The 20,237-nt window shown below is 33.6% G+C and overlaps 1 protein-coding gene across 30 annotated transcripts in view; it reads right to left on the bottom strand.

Annotated features, from left to right (window-relative positions):
* The window catches only part of LOC114327495 (uncharacterized), a 677,364-nt gene that overhangs the window by 72,101 nt on the left and 585,026 nt on the right, over nt 1-20,237 (bottom strand). For 29 of the 30 annotated variants that reach the window (XM_050648891.1, XM_050648865.1, XM_050648867.1 and 26 more), the window contains 12 exons: nt 11,917-12,222; nt 11,559-11,864; nt 8,857-9,504; nt 7,739-8,047; nt 7,325-7,660; nt 4,968-5,576; nt 4,564-4,884; nt 1,912-2,235; nt 1,541-1,855; nt 1,151-1,486; nt 791-1,093; nt 428-733 (listed from right to left, as the gene is read on the bottom strand). The exons of the other annotated variant lie outside the window; for it this stretch is intronic. In XM_050648891.1, the coding sequence (XP_050504848.1) occupies nt 428-733; nt 791-1,093; nt 1,151-1,486; nt 1,541-1,855; nt 1,912-2,235; nt 4,564-4,884; nt 4,968-5,576; nt 7,325-7,660; nt 7,739-8,047; nt 8,857-9,504; nt 11,559-11,864; nt 11,917-12,222 (4,419 nt within the window). The remainder of the gene's footprint in view (nt 1-427; nt 734-790; nt 1,094-1,150; nt 1,487-1,540; nt 1,856-1,911; nt 2,236-4,563; nt 4,885-4,967; nt 5,577-7,324; nt 7,661-7,738; nt 8,048-8,856; nt 9,505-11,558; nt 11,865-11,916; nt 12,223-20,237) is intronic. 30 annotated transcript variants of the gene reach the window in all.

Below are 20,237 nucleotides of genomic sequence, written 5' to 3'. Positions count from 1 at the left end.
TACCAAATAAAAATAGACGGTTTCGTTTTGATTCAATTCGAGGCTCTTACCATCCTCTGGTACGTGTTTCTAGGTCTACCCGTTACCAAAGAGGCTTTATAAGAACACTGAATTAAATAAAGACGCACCGAATGGTTGGTAAATATATTTAAATATTCTACCAACGTATGCCTTTAGCGCCCTCTAACGAGGAAAGATGAAGTGAGTGTCGATAACTTTTAAAGTAAACTGTGAACCTGAGGCATATCCATGCCATCGGGCGATGCTAGGAATCTATTCCACTAAAGCATCAGAAGTTTACCCATATAAACTGCTATCATTTTGTAAAGTGCCCCAAGTATACATTACAAGAGTAGTAATGTTATTGTTTTCACTACTTTAGACCTTTTTTTTCAATCAAGATATATCGAATTATTTAAACATTTACTGATTGTCACACATCGTGTAAATGGATCTCCGCTTTGACCTGCCTGGCAGCTACATATTGGATTGTGGTTTACCACTTGACACAGAGCATTTATTCCACAAGTCCCCGGACAAGGATCGATACATTTCTGGTTAACACAGGCTCTGTTAAGAGCACATTCTGAACTAGAAACACATTCAGGCCTACAGGTTGGAGGAGAGCCTATGAATCCTGGAACACACGAACATACTGCTTGCTCATTGATTTCTCTACATTGACTGTTTGGTCCGCAAGGTGTTGGATTGCATGGGTTAACGTTTTGAGGTACTACAACAAAAAAAAAATGAGTAAGAAAAGATCGATTTATATTGGAAATTAACGTACCTATCGCCTTAGAGCAAAGAACGAAAGCATTGCCTTGGTATCCAGGTATACAGGAGCAAATAGCAACGTGGTTGATTACAGAACATTCTGCGTTTTGTCCACAAGTACCAGGACATGGATCTTTGCACTTGTTTCTTACACAGGCTCTGTTTTTAGGACAATCATTATTCAGTACGCATTCTGGTCGACATTCTATGTAAGGATCACCTTGATATTCTGGCAAACAAGTACATATTCTTTCATTACATCCAGCATTTGGTCCACATGGTGACGGGTTACATTTGTCAACTTGAACAGGCTCTACTACAAATTAAACAGTTTAGTAAATTCAGAATTAATTTATTAATAGCAAGGACTTACTAATAAGTGGTTTGAGTTGACAATAACTGAATGGATCTCCTGTATATCCCTCAGGACAAGAACAGGTTGGAGTATGGTTAATGACATTACATTGAGCCAAGGATCCGCAAGACCCAGGACAAGGATCAGCACATTTTTGGTTCATGCAAGCTAGGTTGCTGGAACATTCTGAGTTGATAACACACTCTGGTCTACAGTTTGGAGGTGAACCGATGTAATTTGGCAAACAAGAGCAAGACGGGGTAGATCCTATCTCTCTACACTGACTGTTTGGACCGCATGGAGAAGGAACGCACGGGTTTGGTGTTGGTTGTTCGATGGTTATGACTGGTGGAGCTAAAAAATATTTATGTGGTGACGAATGTCTAAGTATAAATAGAAAAAACTTACGAGGAATGGGATAGCATCTTGAAAATGGATCTCCTGTGAACTGTACCTTGCAGCTACAAATAGGACTATGGTTGATAACGTTACACAAGGTATTCAGACCACAAGTTCCGGGACAGGGGTCACCACATTTCTGATTTATGCATGCTCTGTTCTGAGCACATTCAGAGCTCACTGTGCACTCGGGTCTGCAGCCTGGTGGAGTTCCTATGTAGTTTGGCAGACAAGAACATACTGCTTGTTTATTTACTTCACGACATTGACCATTAGCTCCACAAGGAGAAGGTTGGCAAGGATTGGAAGGCTCCTCGATAACAACTAAAAGATAAATTATTACATTTGGAATATAACTTTTTTAATCATTAAGATCTCACCATCGACAACTACATTGCAGTATCTGAATGGATCACCAGTATATCCAGGTATACAAGTACAAGATGGTAGATGGTTAATAACTTGACAGTTGGCATTCTGCCCACAGGTACCTGGACATGGGTCCTTACACTTGTTATTGATACATGCTTTATTGGAGGGACAATCTGAGTTTAGTGTACACTCTGGTCTACAGCCTTCATAAGGATTGCCTATAAAATCAGGTAAGCATACACAAGATCCTGCGTTATTTTGTTCTCTACATTGCGCGTTTGATCCACATGGAGACGGGGAGCATGGAGTCACTATTTCTCTTACTGGTGGTTCTAAAACATTACAAATAAGTATTTCCATGCAACAAATACCTTCTAATCCAGGCGGGGTCTGTCGAGAAGAGGACAATAATGGATATTTTCCATAGTTTACTTTTTTGCTGGAATCACTTCAGGATGTACAGCTGGTTCCAAAAAAACTGATACGACTCTTAAAGCGTATTTTGTAGAAAATTGAGTTAAAATTTGTCAGATAATTATTCTGTTCAACCTCAAAAATGGCTCCACACGCTAGCAAAGAGGTAAAAAAAGTCCTCTCGAGTTATAGGCAAAAATATGGGTGCAAAAAATCTTTTTTTTTCTGCGAAAAATAGTTGAAAATTCCAGAAATCATTGAAAATTTAAAAAATCTAAAAAAAATTAAAGAATCCGAATTGGACGACCGACAAGGAAGAAGAAAACCTCTCGAGTTATAGGCAAAAAGGTGGGTGCAAAAATATAAAAATTTTTATTTTTTTATATTTTGTTAAATAAAAAATTAAGCACAAGGTTTGGGACTGGCGCATATAGTAATTATTGTCCAAATAGACGGAGAGCCAGCGCTGAAAAATCTCTTTGAATTTACTAAAAACCTAAACTTTTCATAGTTGATTACTGTGATGGTGTAGAGAAATATACTGCGGTCGGTCAAACGAAACGTAGAACAGGGGTTACTGAGAGGCTATCAAAGTTTTTTTCCTACGAAGGTAATTAAATCCATTTACTAAGGCTGAAAATCAGTAGGTACACACATTCTAAATTGAATATAAATAAAAGTTATAGTCGGTCAGCTGTATGACGGGACAGAGCCGGTCGGTCGGCTCCAATGAATGTATAGGGTTATTCACTATATTTTGACCCCCTTGTATACTGCTTTATTTGCAGAATTAGAAAAAATGTAAAATACAAAAGTTATTCGATTTTTTAATTATGACTTTTTGACATATATCGTACTAGTGACGTCATCCATCTGGGCGTGATGACGTAATCGACTATTTTTTTAAATGAGAATAGGGGTCATGTGCTAGCTCATTTGAAAGGTTATTCAATTCTCTATACAGTGCTATAAACATCAAGATCATAAAGAAAACTTAATCTTTTAATTGCCAGATGACGCTAGTCACCTAATATTTTCACTTCAGTTGCAATGGGTGGGAAAACCTCTCAGTACGGATCAATTGGGATGTGGAGAACAAGCCTACGTTCTTTCCGATGAGCCTCCAATAAGAGCCGAAAATCGCGATTCAAGGGACTAGACTGCGCTCCGTATTCTAATTGAAAAGTAAGATTGTTTTGCCTTCGCATTGCAACTGAATTAAAAATGAAATTTTTATTTTATGTTTATATTAGTCTTTACTCCTTCGAGTAACTAGGTTCCATTTTCTGTTGGAATTTACCAGCTGAACAGACGGGGTCGTGAATTGTAAGTTTTTTGAATTCCCTCTTGTCTTCTTCGCTTCAGCATCCATTTGGCTTGCAAATTTTAGAAGCCTTGGAGGTGTTACCAAGGAAATGGACCAATAAGTTTTCGATTTAAAAATCTTTTAGTAATATTTTAATGTTTTCTAAATATTATTAATAATGCTATTAGGATCGAAAACTTAATCTTTTAATCTATTAAGATCATTATTTATACAGGGTGTCCAAATTTTTTTTGAATTATTAATTAAACAATTAATTTAATTAAAAAAATTTTTTGGACACCCTGTATAATTAATCATGTTAATGTTTATATTACTGAATAGGGAATTGAATAACCTTTCAAATGAGCTAGCACTCGATCCTTATTCCCATTTAAAAAATAGTCGATTACGTCATCACGCTCAAATAGATGACGTCACTAGTACGATATATGTCAAAAAATCATAATTAAAAACTCGAATAACTTTTGTATTTTACATTTTTTCTAATTCTGTAAATAAAGCAGTTTAAAAGGGGGTCAAAATATAGTGAATAACCCTGTACATTCATTGGGGCCGACCGACCGGCTCTGTCCTGTCATACAGTTGGCCGACTATAATAACTTTTATTTATAATTAATTTAGAATGTGTGTACTGATTTTCAGCCTTAGTAAATGGATTTAATTACCCTCGTAGGAAAGCAACTTTGATACCCTCTCAGTAACCCCTGTTCTACGTTTCGCTTGACCGACCGCAGTATGTTTCTCTACACACTCAGAGTAATCCACTGTTAAAAATCTAGCTTTAGTAAATTCAAAGAGATTTTTCAGCGCTGGCTTTTGGACTAAAAGTACATCTTGAAGAGATGCCAGCAACAAAATAGAGTCCTATGGAAATTTTCCAATTCAAAACAGATCCCGCATGGATTATTCTTGGACTTACTTTGTGGAGGAGAGCAAACGACAAACGGATTGCCTACATAATTGTTGATGCAGATGCAGTTAGGAGTATGACTAACAACTCTGCATTCTGCGTTTTGACCACAAACTCCGTTGGAACATGGATTTTGGCATTTCTGGTTGATACAGGCCAAATGGCTGGCACATTCCGAGTTACTGACACATTCTGGGCGACAATTTGGAGGAGTACCTGTGAATTCTGGTAAACATGAACAAGACGGGGAGTCGCCTATAGGTTTGCATTGCGAATTTGGACCACATGGTGATGGATTGCAAGGATCTATCTGTACTGGTACTTCAGGAGCTAAAATTTTAGACGTTTTAGGTTTATATTATCAAGATATGGTTGAATAATAACAAAATAAAGTAAACTGTTGTAGAACTTACGAATTAATAAGCATCTTGTAAATGGATCACCCGAATAGCCTCTGATGCAGCTACATATTGGGTTGTGATTAACAAAGTGACATTCAGAGTTAAGACCACAAGTACCGGGACAAGGATCCACACACTTTTGGTTAACACAAGCTTGGTTTAGAGGACATTCTGTTGAAACTGCGCATTCCGGTCTACAATTTGGTGGACTTCCCAGATAGCCTACAACACAAGAACATACCGCTTGTCCATTGATTTCTCTACATTGACTGTTTGGACCGCATGGTGTAGGTTGGCAAGGGTTTTTGGGTATCTCAGGTGGAATTTCTTGGCAGTGTATAAAAGCATTTCCTCTATATCCTCGCAAACATGTACAGGAAGGTATGTGATTAATCACAGCACACTCTGCGTTTTGTCCACAAGTACCAACACATGGGTCGATGCATTTATTTCGAGAGCAAGCCTTATCCCTTGGACAATCGTTGTTCAGGACACATTCAGGTCGACATTCTCTATAAGGATCACCTTGGTATTCGGGTCTGCAAGTACAGACACCAGCACTACAATCAGCATTTACTCCACATGGCGATGGATTGCATGGGTCTTTCTCAACTGGTTCCACTAAAATAGTTTTGGATATAAAATAACTTTTACTTTATATAAAACTTATAAAGTAGATAAAAAGTCTGAAAAAACCTAATTATCTCTTAAATGGTGAGTATTGTACAAAAACTGGGATCACCTAATCTGCAAGTACATAAGTTTACCAATGACTAGGTAGTATTGATTGGCCTCCTAGTCCTCCCGATTCAAATCCTAAAGATAATTTTTATTGAGGATAGTAAAGTTTATTACTAAATCACTAAGTGTTTTAGAGCGAAGGCGAAGAATTATTGGTAAATACATATTAATTTCTAGAGAAACATGGAGATATAATTATAATAAAGGCATCCTACCGTCGTTTAGGATACCTACTGTCAATGTAGTAAACTTATAATTATTTTGTTCAAATTTAGTTGTACATAGTTTGATTAGTCGTTTCTAGGCTTTTGTTTTATCTTTTTAAGATGTTCCAGACAACATAAAATCGAAAGTGATGTGTATAGTTAAACTGATGTTGAAGTAGAGATTTCAAAAAAAGTACAATATACAATATACCTTCGAATTATAACAAATCTATATTATAAACAGCAGGCACACATACGCATTAAAGAACTCACATCAGAAGAGTTCGAAATCAAAAGAGGAGTGCGACAGGGGTGTGTATTGTCACCACTACCATTCAATGCATACTCTGAAGAAATTATGAAAAGAGCTCTTGGAGGAGAAACAGCAGTCAATGGTATGCCAATTAACAACATAAGATATGCGGACGATACTATCATACGACAGGGCAACCTTCAAGACTTCCAAAAGCTAATGAACAAGATAGTTGAGTATGGAGAAGAATATGGATTATCAATAAACATCAAGAAAACTAAATTTATGAGGATATCAAAAATCCAAAATAATGATGAAATCCTGACAATCAACGGTAAAACTTTAGAGCAAGTTGAAAACTACAACTATCTTAGCACAATAACTAATCACATAAACGATTACACCAAAGAAATCAAAGTTCGAATAGAGAAAGCACGAACAAACTTCAATAAACTGAGAATGGTACTTTGTGCAAGAGAACTGAAATTAGATTTGAGAGTTAGGCTGGCCAGGTTTTATATTTTCTCGACTCTGCTTTACGGGATAGAAGCATGGACACTTAACGCGTCGACTGCTAAAAAGCTGGAGGCATTTGAACTGAGGATGTATAGAAGGATCCTGAAGATATCATGGGCCGAGCATGTAACAAACAACGAAGTCATGAGAAGAGTCAACAAAAGAATGGAAATATTGGAAGCCATCAAGACACGAAAGCTGCAATACCTGGGGCATGTTATGCGTAATGAGAGATTACAACATACAACATACTTAAATTAATTATACAAGGGAATATCCAGGGCAAGGAAGGAGAAGAATTTAATGGTTGCGTAACTTGAGGGAATGGTACGGATGCACATCAATCGAGCTATTCAAAGCAGTAGGAGCTAAGATCAGAATAGCCATGATGATTGCCCAACCTCCATCGCGGAGATGGCATGTAAAGAAGAAGACAACATACAGGGTGTTGTATTTAAAAAACCGAAGTGACTAATAATGATATCAGAAAAATGGTAAATTCGGCAACTTACAAACATCGAATTTCAAATCGACATATTGTAAACTAGGTGTATCTCTGTTTTTGTATAATTTGGACTATCCATTTAATAGATATTTAGACGTTTCCAGACTTTTGGCTCAGTCTTTATATTATATAATACTATATGATATACCTGTAGGTGGTTTTAGTTGACAATACGTGAACGGATCTCCAGTATATCCATCAGGACAAGAACATGTAGGAGTGTGATTTATAACGGAGCATTGAGCCAAAGCTCCACAGGATCCTGGACATGGGTCAACACATTTTTCTCTGATACAGGCTAAGTTGCTAGCACATTCGAAGTTATTGGAACATTCAGGTCTACAATTTGGTGGACTTCCCATATATCCCGCTATACAAGAGCAAGATGGCATATTACCCAAATTTCTACATATTGAGTTTGATCCACAAGGCGTTGGAACGCATGGGTCGCGTACTGGATCTAGTGGGACGTTTATAGGAGGAGCTGAAATAGAGTTTGAGTAAGATTCACTTAAAATAAAAGGCCAAAGGCAATTGAATATGTCAATAGGTGGATATTTACTTGGTATTGGTAGGCATCTAGCAAATGGATCCCCACTGTATCCTTGGATGCAAGTACAGATAGGACTGTGATTGATAACTTGACACTTTGTATTTAGGCCACAAGAGCCAGGACATGGATCACCACACTTCTGATTTATACAAGCTTTATCTTGTGGACATTCAGAGCTTATGGTACATTCGGGTCTACATCCTGGAGGTGTTCCAATATAGTTGGGCAAGCAAGAGCATACCGATTGTCCATTTACTTCACGACATTGACTATTGGGGCCACATGGTGATGGTTGGCATGGGTTTTGTGGTTTAGGAACTAAAAAAGTTTACACCGTTAATCTTTCTCTTCATGTCAAAACAAAAAACGGCCAAACAGAAAATAAAGAGAACCCCCCGTTAAGATAGGCAAAGTGCCCAGGATTCCCACTGTCAGGATTCAATTTTTTTTTCATTTTTTTACGTCCTATGTTGTATGATATAAAATTTGTTTATTATGGGAGATTATTGTTGCCATCAAGAGAGGAAAGCAGAGAAAGCCGCTTGTGTTTACTTCGACACGAGGCAGCAGAGAGAATTATTCGCATGTCTGTTGCCTTTGGGGATCAATCGTCAAGAGGTAGAATTTTCGTTTTGCAGTGTCTAATATTGTCTGTATTTCTTAACGAAGTGGGTGTCAGGAGGAGGAATTGTTACAAAAAAACGGATTAAAGAATAATTTTAAATATTGAGGTTGAGAATTTAGGATTTGATACAGTGAAAACTATATTATTTTTGGAATATAAAAAATTAAACACTGTCTACAAAAAATATATGCTTTTTCGAAAAGAAAATAATTTTTAGGTTATACACACTCAGCCTACAGGTTTATAAAAATTAGACTAGTTTTGTAAAATCTTGAACTATGCGTGTGATTTTGTTGAACTTTTTAAATTAATTGCAACCTAATGAAAACAATCAAAACAAAACAATGACGATTTTGGGATAAGGGGAGGGGTTGGCGGGCTGAAATTGCTCTGTTTTATTTATCAATCATATATAACGTAAAAAATGAAAAAAAAAAGAATTCTGGGAGTGAGGGCATTTTGTCTATCTTAATGGGGGGTTTCTTTTAAATTCAACACTTACTTTCTACAGGCTGTATACTGCAGAAATTATATGGATCTCCTTGGTATCCAGGTACGCAAGTACAAGACGGCAAATGTTGCAGCACTTGGCAGTTTGCATTTTGTCCACAGGTTCCCGGACAAGGGTCCACACACTTATTCCTGACACATGCTTTATTTGGTGGACAATCCGTGTTCAAGGAACATTCCGGCCTGCAGCCTTCATAAGCGTTTCCTATGTATTGATCCATACATGTACAAGAACCTACTGTATTCCGTGCTGTGCATATCGCGTTTGATCCACAAGGTCCCGGTGTACATGGTGAAATATTTTCTATTGGGGTTTCTACTTGAACTATGTGACAAGATATAAAGGCGTCTCCAGTAAAGCCTTGAGCACAAACACATATTGGCGTATGGCTGACAACACGGCACTCTGCATTCTGTCCACACATTCCGGAGCAAGGATTAACACATTTCCTGTTTATACATGCTAGGTTGCTGGCGCATTCCATGTTACTGGTACATTCCGGTCTACAGTTTGGAGGTACCCCAAGATATTCCGGCAAGCAGGAACACGATGGGGAACCGTTAATTTCTCTACATTCAGCATTAAGGCCACACGGAGATGGTTGGCAAGGATTGGTCGGAACTTCGACAGGCTCTACAACTAAAATTGCAAGTATATAACATTAATCCTAACAATAGTGCAGTGTACCAAGGTTTTTAACTTCGGATTCCCTCAAGACGTATCGGTTTGGATGACATTTTGGAATTAACCTCTATATAACCTTTAAGGGACTTTCACTTTGTGAATTGAAAAAAAAGCCAATTTCTAAATATTTTTGGATAAGAAAAAATATTATATTATATATTTTTTAACTGTATTAAGAGGTATTCAAGGTATACAAAAAAGTATTTTTTGGTACTTTTAGCTGTTGTTCATCACTGCAGAGGGCGTCTTCCAAAATATGCATTTTAATAATTTGGGAGACACTTTGCTGCCATCCTGAAATATATATTTTTTTAAATTTTAACAGGATCGAAATCATGAGACTTAAAACTAATAAATACACCTTTAAATAGTTATTTATGAAACAGTTCGTGAAGTATGCTTTTTACGAACGCACGCGATGTTTAGAGCACGAGCGACAGCGGAGCGAGTGCTATATATCGCGTAAGTTCGCAAAAAGTACTTCACGCACAGTTTCATACAATATTTTATCTAGGATAAACACATAAAAAAACTGTAACTCTTCGTCACTGAAATTCATTTCTATTTTACAATTTTTAGAACTTTGACATTTAAAAATTCTAACTTCTTTCAAACCACAAAACTGTCAAAACTTTTGTTGTAATTTATTGCTCATATTTATGAAGTTATGGATATTTGATTATATGAAAGTGTGCCAAAGAACAGTGCGAAAAAGTAAATCCCATTTAAAATACATTGTTACTTCACGCACTGCTATCTATAATGACAGTTTTCACAAACTCAAAAATTTATACATAATATGACATAGAGTAGATAAAAGTAATTTTTTATACATTTTTATGGTCTTTATACGCGTGATTTAAAAAAAATTGAAAAAAACGCCTGTTTTAAGGGCGAATTTACCACTGCTTTAAAAAGGTGTGTGTTTTTTTTTTAACTATTTAGAGGTGTATATTTTTAGGAGTCGTATTTATAAAGTAGCAAAAATTTTTTATTTTACTGAGATTAGTTTAGTGGATTTTGAGAAAACGTCTCCCAATTTTTAAAAATGCGATTGCGAGAAAATATGTTTAAAGTATTCTAGCTGCAATTTTATCGAATAAAATGGTTATGTTTATTTTTTACTCTAACTAGGGATTTCTGGTGCATATTGGGTACCCTCAATGTCCAATAAAAGCTGTTAATGCACAGACAGTATTTTTATAATTTTACAGTCTTTTGATGCTTCGCAGCTCCTTCTATTGGTATGAGCAATACGAGCTTTTTTGATATTTTCCGACTAACTCATTGCTATTTCGCCAATTTTTATTCTCATAAGGTGCATGCAATGTATCACTAGATTTTAATTTTTTTCCGAGGAACTGAGTAATTCAGAATTTATTGCTGCAGTCAACTGATTACCTTTAAATTGTCTTTTAAATAATTATGGTTTTCGATCCATCTTCTTATTTTGATTACTTTTTAAACGACTATCAGATCCAGGCATTTTTTTCAATTTTCAAAACAATAATTTTTGATAAATTTCCATAATATAAAACACGTGAACGCTTTGTAAGTTTTAGAACTCCTCAACTGCCAAGTTGTAGCTACACAGGTCATGCGTCGCGCGCGTTGTGGTATATAAACGAGTTTTAGCTCAGGTAAGCACCACTATAAATAAAGCTATAACTTCGTTTATATTTCGAAATTCTTAATAAAATTTTAGTACAGTATAATATGATAATAAGAAATGTTTTTACGTAAAAACACAAAAATCGATTTTTTTTAAATATAGAAAGTAATCCTTTAAATAAAATGTAAAGGTTTTGAGTTATTTGTGAAAAATCGATTGAAAATATACGAACAACCAAAATTTTCAATCGCGAATATGTCTAAAAGTATCGATTTTTCGAAAAAACTCCATTTATTCCAAAATTTCATCAAAATCGATGGGTCTTGATGAAAATCGGTGGTTATACCATATTTTTACCGTGGTACACTGGACTACAAGTATTAGTACGATTTCTTACCAAAGAGGAGACATCTTGTAAACGGATCACCGGTATGTCGAGGAGGGCAACTACAAATAGGATTATGATTGACAGTTTGACATTTCGCGTTCAAACCACAAGTACCAGGACATGGATCAATGCACTTCTGATTAACACAAGCTTCGTTGAGTGGACATTCTGGACTAGATATACATTCTGGTCGGCAAGTGGGAGGAGATCCTTTGTACCCAATTATACAAGAACACACTGCTTGTTGATTGATTTCTCTGCATTCGCTATTTGGACCACATGGTGAAGGTTGGCATGGGTTGGTGATAGGTCGGACTAAAATGCAACCAAGTTAGCACTTATCTCTAACACAGTTTGAACAATTTACCTTCTATTACTCGATTACATAATACAAAAGCATTTCCTGTATATCCAGGAATACAAGAACATACTGGAATATGGTTGAAAATGGAACATTCAGCATTTTGTCCACACGTACCAGGACATGGGTCCTTACACTTTTGTCGTATGCAAGCTTTATTCCTGGGACAATCTGTGTTTAGTATACATTCAGGTCTACATCCTCTGTAAGGGTCTCCTTGGTAATCGACTATACAACTACAAATACCGTTATTGCATTCAGCATTCGGTCCACAGGGACTGGGGTTGCAAGGATCTTGTTCGACTGTGGGCTCTACAATATTTTTTAACGATTTAGTAATTTCTATATCTTAGATGTGATTATTAGATCAGGAAAGTAACGATTTTTCTAAGACACTCTTTGATACAGGCATCTAAGAGCTGATTTTGATAAATGTGATGATAAAAATACATTACATAATGCTATCACCAAATTTATCACAAGCGGTTGTTAGATATATTGAAACATCAACATACCTACTGCTAACAATAAAACACTGAAAACGTTTGTTTTCTATACTTCCACAAAATTTATTACAACTAAGTGACTACAGCTGTTTCGGCAAAGTGCCTTTCTCAAGGGATTTAGATTCCTATGGGTTTGCCTGTTTAAAGTCTTTAACCTCTTCAAAATGGCGTTTGAAAATTGGTGTAATTTGTTTAAAACTTCTTTTTTTAATAACATCACCGGGATTAAAAATTTTGAAATTATTTTTCGATATTCGTGTTCTTGGTAGTTTTTGACACACTTACAAAACAAAAAAAAATTCTAGATCCATTTTTTGCCGAGATAGCTTTTCCAAGTTTAAAAATTCATAATTTGTTCATTTATCAATATTAATATTTTTAAGTTTGTGAGTACATCTATCAACCCTACTACTTAACAATGTCATTTATACATAGAGTTAAAATTTTAGAATATGTACTTTAAAAAAGAATGATTTTCGTAGCGACCTGAAAACGTAACTGAAAACGTTTTGCATGAAGAGTGGTGCAGTAGTACTTTGCAATATCTTCGTTAATAATGGACCAATTTCAATGTTTTTTTTAGTTTATGGTAGCTTATAAAAAATGACATTGTTAACAATAAATATTCGTCAATTTGTTATAAACATTTTTTTTTCAAATTTTTTTCTCTAGATGTTATAAATAAAAATTGACACAAAAGATTTTTATAAAAATAATAATACTGAAATAGCATTAAAAATTTGTTAAAGACTTTTTTCTTTGTACAATATTAAAATATGTATGTATTTGACATTTAATTTTATAATCTTTTTAACATGTAATACACTAAAAATTGTGTATATATTTGTTAATTTATATTTACTTATATACATTTATTTATATAGAGGCTGTCCTCCATTTTTTTATATAATATATTATATTTTGTATTCACATTATTTTTGCGAGATTTTGCCAATGATTTGTGCAAAGAAAAAAGTTTTTATGATTCTTTAACAAAATTTTACTATTTTGGTAAATTTTTAAAATAAAAATTTGTTTCATACTCTTTTGTGATTATTTTTGGTGCCAAATTTTATTTATCACAATACTAGAGAAAAAAAAATTATTGAAAAAAAATTGTTTATAACTAGTTAATGATTATTTAATGCAAAAAGGGTCATGCAGATGTTATTATTTTTATATACTACCCCAAATTAAAAGAAAACATTGAAATTGGCCCATTATTAGCGGAGATATCGGAAACTACTCCTCCGCCAATTTTCAGACAAAAAGTTTTCATTTAAGGTGCAACGAATATCATCATTTTTAAAAATAAATATTCTACAATTTATATTATGTGTAAAAATGACATTGTTAAGTATTAAGGTTAACAGATGTACTCACGTACTTTTAAATGTCAATAAACAAATTATGAATTTTTAAACTGGGAAAAGCTATCTCGGCCAAAAATGCTCCTAGAAAATTTTTATTCTTTTGAGAAAATGTCAAAAATTACCAAAAATACGAATAACAAAAAATAATTTCAAAATTTTTAATCCCGGCGATGTTATTACAAAAATAAGTTTTAAACAAATTACACCAATTTTCAAACGCCATATTGGAGGGGTGTTTAATTGAAATTTTGATTTATCAATACATTTATCGAAAATATACATAAAACCAAAACAAATGAAACCTTAAAAACTTGTATACTCTATCGGCAACAACCGCGTTTTTGCGATTGAAAAACTACTTAATTTTTATCAACCTTTTTTTTTGTCAATTTAGAGTGATATCACAGCGCAACTTTTTCTGAAAAAAAAGTATTTGATAGTGCTTATTTATATTGCAAATAATATTTTTTGGAAATTTGTTTTTCAATTTTGATTTACAATTATTTAAATAAATTAAGGGTCAAATTTAATTTAGTAAGTCTGATATAAAAGACTGTTTCTTTATCTTTGCAGAAAAAAAGTGCAAAATCCTTAATAAAAACACGAATTATCGCAGCAGTTAAAAAAGTAAATTTTGTGCAAATATACTTTTTTGAAAATATCTTTTGTTTGGACCTAAACTTTAATAAAAAATTTATTCCAACCTGTACGGAATTACATTTTGTTTTACATGTATTGTAATTTTATTTGATCGGTCTATAATGGTTTGTTAAGTTTAAGCGAGGCGAAATGAGCACCGATGACGATGCACGCAGTGGACGCTCTAAAGAGGCTGTAACCGGAAAAAAACATCAAAAAAGTTCACAAAATAATTTTGGATGACCGTAAAGTAAAGTTGTTCGAGATAGCTGAGACTCTAAAGTTATCAAAGGAAACGTGTTGGATATATTGTGCATGAATATTTAGTTATTATTGGTTGATTGGAATATGGTTGATTGAGGTTTTGGTAGGGTTTCACCATGTTGCCATAGGCGATATCCTTTAACATCGGCGTTTAGCCTGTTTAATATTATTTTTAAATAATGTAAATTGAATTTTAAATTCAACCATTGTTTGGTACTGGGGCTATTTAGCAAGTATGCACATTCACTGATGATGGACCGATAGGTCTGAAAACGTTCTGAATTGGACATATTTTATTCAATCCATTGGGATTTTTTAAGTTTGTTTACTGTTTGTCTAGTTTGTATTTTTTTTTGAAAAAAACAATAAAGTCATTATTATTATTATTATTAAGTTTAAATAAATATACCAATTTACATAGAAGTGGTTTTACTTCTTGTTAGAGTTTTTTAACTATATGGTATACAGCCAACCTAGGGAACTTCCCTTTTAGTTAATTTAGTTATTAGTCCAGGGCCCATCTGTTTTGAGATGGACGTTGAGAGGTGACTCAAATTTTTTTGCAGAAATTGCTTGAAAATAACTCAAATAATAATATTTGAGTTATCCTCCCTCTCAAAAAGGTCCGGAACATTGTTTAAATAATCAAAATGTCAAAAAATGAAGAAAAAATTCGATTTTTTTCTTCGTTTTTTGATTATAAAATATAAAATATTAAAAAATAGTCACCTTGTTGCAAAATAGCAATAATTGCGAAAAAAACGATACAAAAACAAGTATTTGCATTTTACGTTTTTCAACCATTATGCTCCACTTAGGACCTTCATATTTCACCCAGAAAAACTTTATGATACAGTAAAACAATACTTACTGTAAAATTCATTAAGATCGGTTCAATATATTTTGCAAAATAAATTTTGCAATCCAGCTTTCGCAAAAAAAACTCATTTTTTCAAAATGTTACAGGACTGAAAATAAAGCAGATAAAAAGTTGACATTTTTTTTGCGTATAGAAGTGTACTGTACCTTTTATTTTCAATTTGCAAAATTAAAATCGATTAACTATCACGGCGTCCGGAATTTTTTTAAATAAACATTAATTATTGGTGCTACGCGCAGGACAGCGGTGTTCGAATCACACAAGTTGATTTCCACCAAAATTTCTTCCAATCTTTATCTAATATATTATTTTCTTACTCTATATTTTGTTGTATTTTAATATTTTAATTCCACAAAAATCAAACTAATTTTATTATTGTTTGTGAAATATTGTTTAAACAATTGCATATGTTTAAAAATAATAAACTTTTATTCTCTAAGTTAAAATATATGAACAAAGAAAGTTTTTGCTAAAAAAGTGATATTTCAAAGGATATAGTATGTGTTTTTATTTTGCAATAAACAAATTTATTTATTTATATCGAAATGTAATAAAAATTAAATGTACCAATCATTATCAAAGGTCATTGGAATGCCCAATCAGAGCAAACTATCAGCTGTTCTGCGCGCAGCACCAATAATTAATGTTTATTTAAAAAAATTCCTGACTCCGTCGTAGTTAATGGATCTTAATTTTGCAAACTGCAAATGAAAGGTACAGTACACTTCTATATGCAAGAAAAAATTCAACTCGCTATCTGCTTTAGTTTCAGTCCTGTAATATTTTGAAAAAATGAATTCTTTTTGCGAAAGCTGGATTGCAAAATTTATTTTGCAAAATCTATTGAACCGATCTTAATGAAATTTACAGTATTGTTTTACTGTATCATAAAGTTTTTCTGGGTGAAATATGAAGGTCCTAAGTGAAGCATAATTGGTTGAAAAACGTAAAATGCAAATACTTGTTTTTGTATGGTTTTTTTCGCAATTATTGCTATTTTGCAACAAGGGCGACTATTTTTTAAATATTTAACTAATTCTATATTGTAGCAAATTTAATTACGCAACTTTTATGTTAATACAATTTTTCTCGAAAATGAATACTTTTAAAGTTATAATCAAAAAACGAAGAAAAAATCGAATTTTTCCTTCATTTTTTGACATTTTGATTATTTAAACAATGTTCCGGACCTTTTTGAGAGGGAGGATAACTCAAATATTATTATTTGAGTTATTTTCAAGCAATTTCTGCAAAAAAATTTGAGTCACCTCTCAACGTCCAAATGTACCAATATTTTTACAGATGCGCCCTGGTTTATATGCAAAAGCTCTGTGCAAAGTGGGTACCGCGAGAGCTCACAATCGATCAAAAATAACAACGAATTGATGATTCTGAGAAGCATTTGAAGCTCTTCAATTGTAATAAAACCGAATTTTTGCATCGATATATGACAATGGATGAAACATGGCTCCATCATTTCACACCAGACTCCAATCGACAGTCTGCCGAGTGGTCTGTATGTGATGAACCGACTCCAAAGCGTGGAAAGACGCAACTGTCGGCTGGCAAGGTTATGGCATCAGTATTTTGGGATGCGTATGGTATAAAATTCATCGACTTGAAAAGGGAAAAACCATTAACAGCGACCATTAAATTGCGTTATTGGAGCGTTTGAAGGACGAAATCGTGAAAACCAGGCCCCCATTTGTAGAAGAAGAAAGTGCTATTTCATTATGACAACGCACCGTGTCACACATCAATGAAAACGATGGCAAAATTTCATGAATTGGGCTTCAAGTTGCTTCCGCAGCCACCGTTTTCGACAGATATGGCTCCCAGCGACTACCACCTGTTCGCTAACCTCAAGAGAAGCTGGTTGGAAAGAAATTTAGTACCAATTAAGAGGTAATCGCCGAAACTGAGGCTTATTTTGAGGCTAAAGACCAATTGTATTATAAAAATGGTATTGAAAAATTGTATGACCGCTACAATCGTTGTATCGCCGTCGAGGGTAACTATATTGAATAATTTTAACTATTTAGAATGGGAAATAAGCCACAATATTATTAAAAAATGATTTTTATTAACGTTTCGACGCCCAAATCGGGTGCCGTTGTCAAAATACAAAATACTATTAATATAAACAAAAATGTTGTTGCTTAGTAAAAAAATTCTTCTAATAATTTATTTAATTTGACTCATTTATATCGGCAATTCAGATACATATGATACATTTTAAAGTAGAAGACTTTAAAATGATATTGCCAATTGTTCATTCGATTACATGAAATCAACCCCAACTCAAGAATATCCGTCACAAAAAATCATAGCATGTGATCTGTCTTTAAAAAGACAACCACATGCAACGGTGTCATTAAAATTCTCGCGTTAGAGATCTCATAGTAAATCACGAGGGAAAACCAGGAAAAACCTCGTGATACTATCCCGACATCGTAAGTATTTGGTCTTACATTTAATTTACTCTCAAAATTAATACCAAATTCTGACTTTACTATAATTTTGTTTAAATTATAAATAATATCAATAATACATGGGTATATAAGTAATACTAAAATATAAAATATGTACTAACTCGACTATTGACTTACTAATTGTGGTATTTTCTTTCTATTGACTTCCTCTTTCAGTATGGGTATCCACATCCTACTGCATTCCACCGAGGAATTTGCGACACAATTGGTTTCGTTTAGCATAATTAGAGCCGCTTCTTTGATTTTTCTCTTTTTACTGTCTGTTTCTTTCAGGACTATACTTGAATCTCTCCACTGAACTCTATGTTCATTATCCCATGCGTGTTGACATATTTGAGATCTATCAAATTCTCTATTTTTAATATAAGATTGATGTTCACTTATTCTAACGTTTAATGGTCTTGATGTTTCACCTATATAAAACTGTTCGCATTCACAAGGTATTTTATAAATACAATTCTTTGTCCTTTCTTGTTCATTGTTAGGTTTAGTTTTAGATAGAATAGATCTCAATGTGTTGGTTGTTTTGAATGTTGTTGAAATGTTGAATTTATTTCCTATTGTTTTAAGTTTCTCGGATAGTCCTTTTATGTATGGTATTGATATTTTCCTCGTATTATTTCTTGTGAATGTTGTAGGATCCCGTTCTATGTTGTTCTGTTCCATTCGATCCAATCTTGACAATTCCTTATTTATAAACGATAAAGGATAATCATTTTTTAATAAAACAGATGTTAAGAATTGTTTTTCTTCTAAAAAGGAATTTTCGTTAGAACAAGTAATTTTGGCTCTATCATATAAGGATTTTATGATTCCCTTTTTAACGTTGATGTTGTGATTTGATTTGTAATTGAGATATCTGTTGGTATGTGTTGGTTTTCTATACACTTGAGTCTCATATCCAGTATCCTTCTTTAAGACTAAAACATCGAGGAAAGGCAGGGTGTTATTATATTCCTTTTCCATATGGCCTCATAGATCAGAATTGTTGGATACATTCCTGAATATTATAAACGATCAAGAAGAGACAATAAAATTTACAATGGAAAAGGAATATAATAACACCCTGCCTTTCCTCGATGTTTTAGTCTTAAAGAAGGATACTGGATATGAGACTCAAGTGTATAGAAAACCAACACATACCAACAGATATCTCAATTACAAATCAAATCACAACATCAACGTTAAAAAGGGAATCATAAAATCCTTATATGATAGAGCCAAAATTACTTGTTCTAACGAAAATTCCTTTTTAGAAGAAAAACAATTCTTAACATCTGTTTTATTAAAAAATGATTATCCTTTATCGTTTATAAATAAGGAATTGTCAAGATTGGATCGAATGGAACAGAACAACATAGAACGGGATCCTACAACATTCACAAGAAATAATACGAGGAAAATATCAATACCATACATAAAAGGACTATCCGAGAAACTTAAAACAATAGGAAATAAATTCAACATTTCAACAACATTCAAAACAACCAACACATTGAGATCTATTCTATCTAAAACTAAACCTAACAATGAACAAGAAAGGACAAAGAATTGTATTTATAAAATACCTTGTGAATGCGAACAGTTTTATATAGGTGAAACATCAAGACCATTAAACGTTAGAATAAGTGAACATCAATCTTATATTAAAAATAGAGAATTTGATAGATCTCAAATATGTCAACACGCATGGGATAATGAACATAGAGTTCAGTGGAGAGATTCAAGTATAGTCCTGAAAGAAACAGACAGTAAAAAGAGAAAAATCAAAGAAGCGGCTCTAATTATGCTAAACGAAACCAATTGTGTCGCAAATTCCTCGGTGGAATGCAGTAGGATGTGGATACCCATACTGAAAGAGGAAGTCAATAGAAAGAAAATACCACAATTAGTAAGTCAATAGTCGAGTTAGTACATATTTTATATTTTAGTATTACTTATATACCCATGTATTATTGATATTATTTATAATTTAAACAAAATTATAGTAAAGTCAGAATTTGGTATTAATTTTGAGAGTAAATTAAATGTAAGACCAAATACTTACGATGTCGGGATAGTATCACGAGGTTTTTCCTGGTTTTCCCTCGTGATTTACTATGAGATCTCTAACGCGAGAATTTTAATGTCACCGTTGCATGTGGTTGTCTTTTTAAAGACAGATCACATGCTA

Source organism: Diabrotica virgifera, chromosome 4 (assembly GCF_917563875.1).
Source record: "Diabrotica virgifera virgifera chromosome 4, PGI_DIABVI_V3a".
Classification (NCBI taxonomy): domain Eukaryota; kingdom Metazoa; phylum Arthropoda; class Insecta; order Coleoptera; family Chrysomelidae; genus Diabrotica; species Diabrotica virgifera.
Note: the sequence above shows the minus strand (reverse complement) of the source record. Positions and strands in the feature narration are given on the sequence as shown.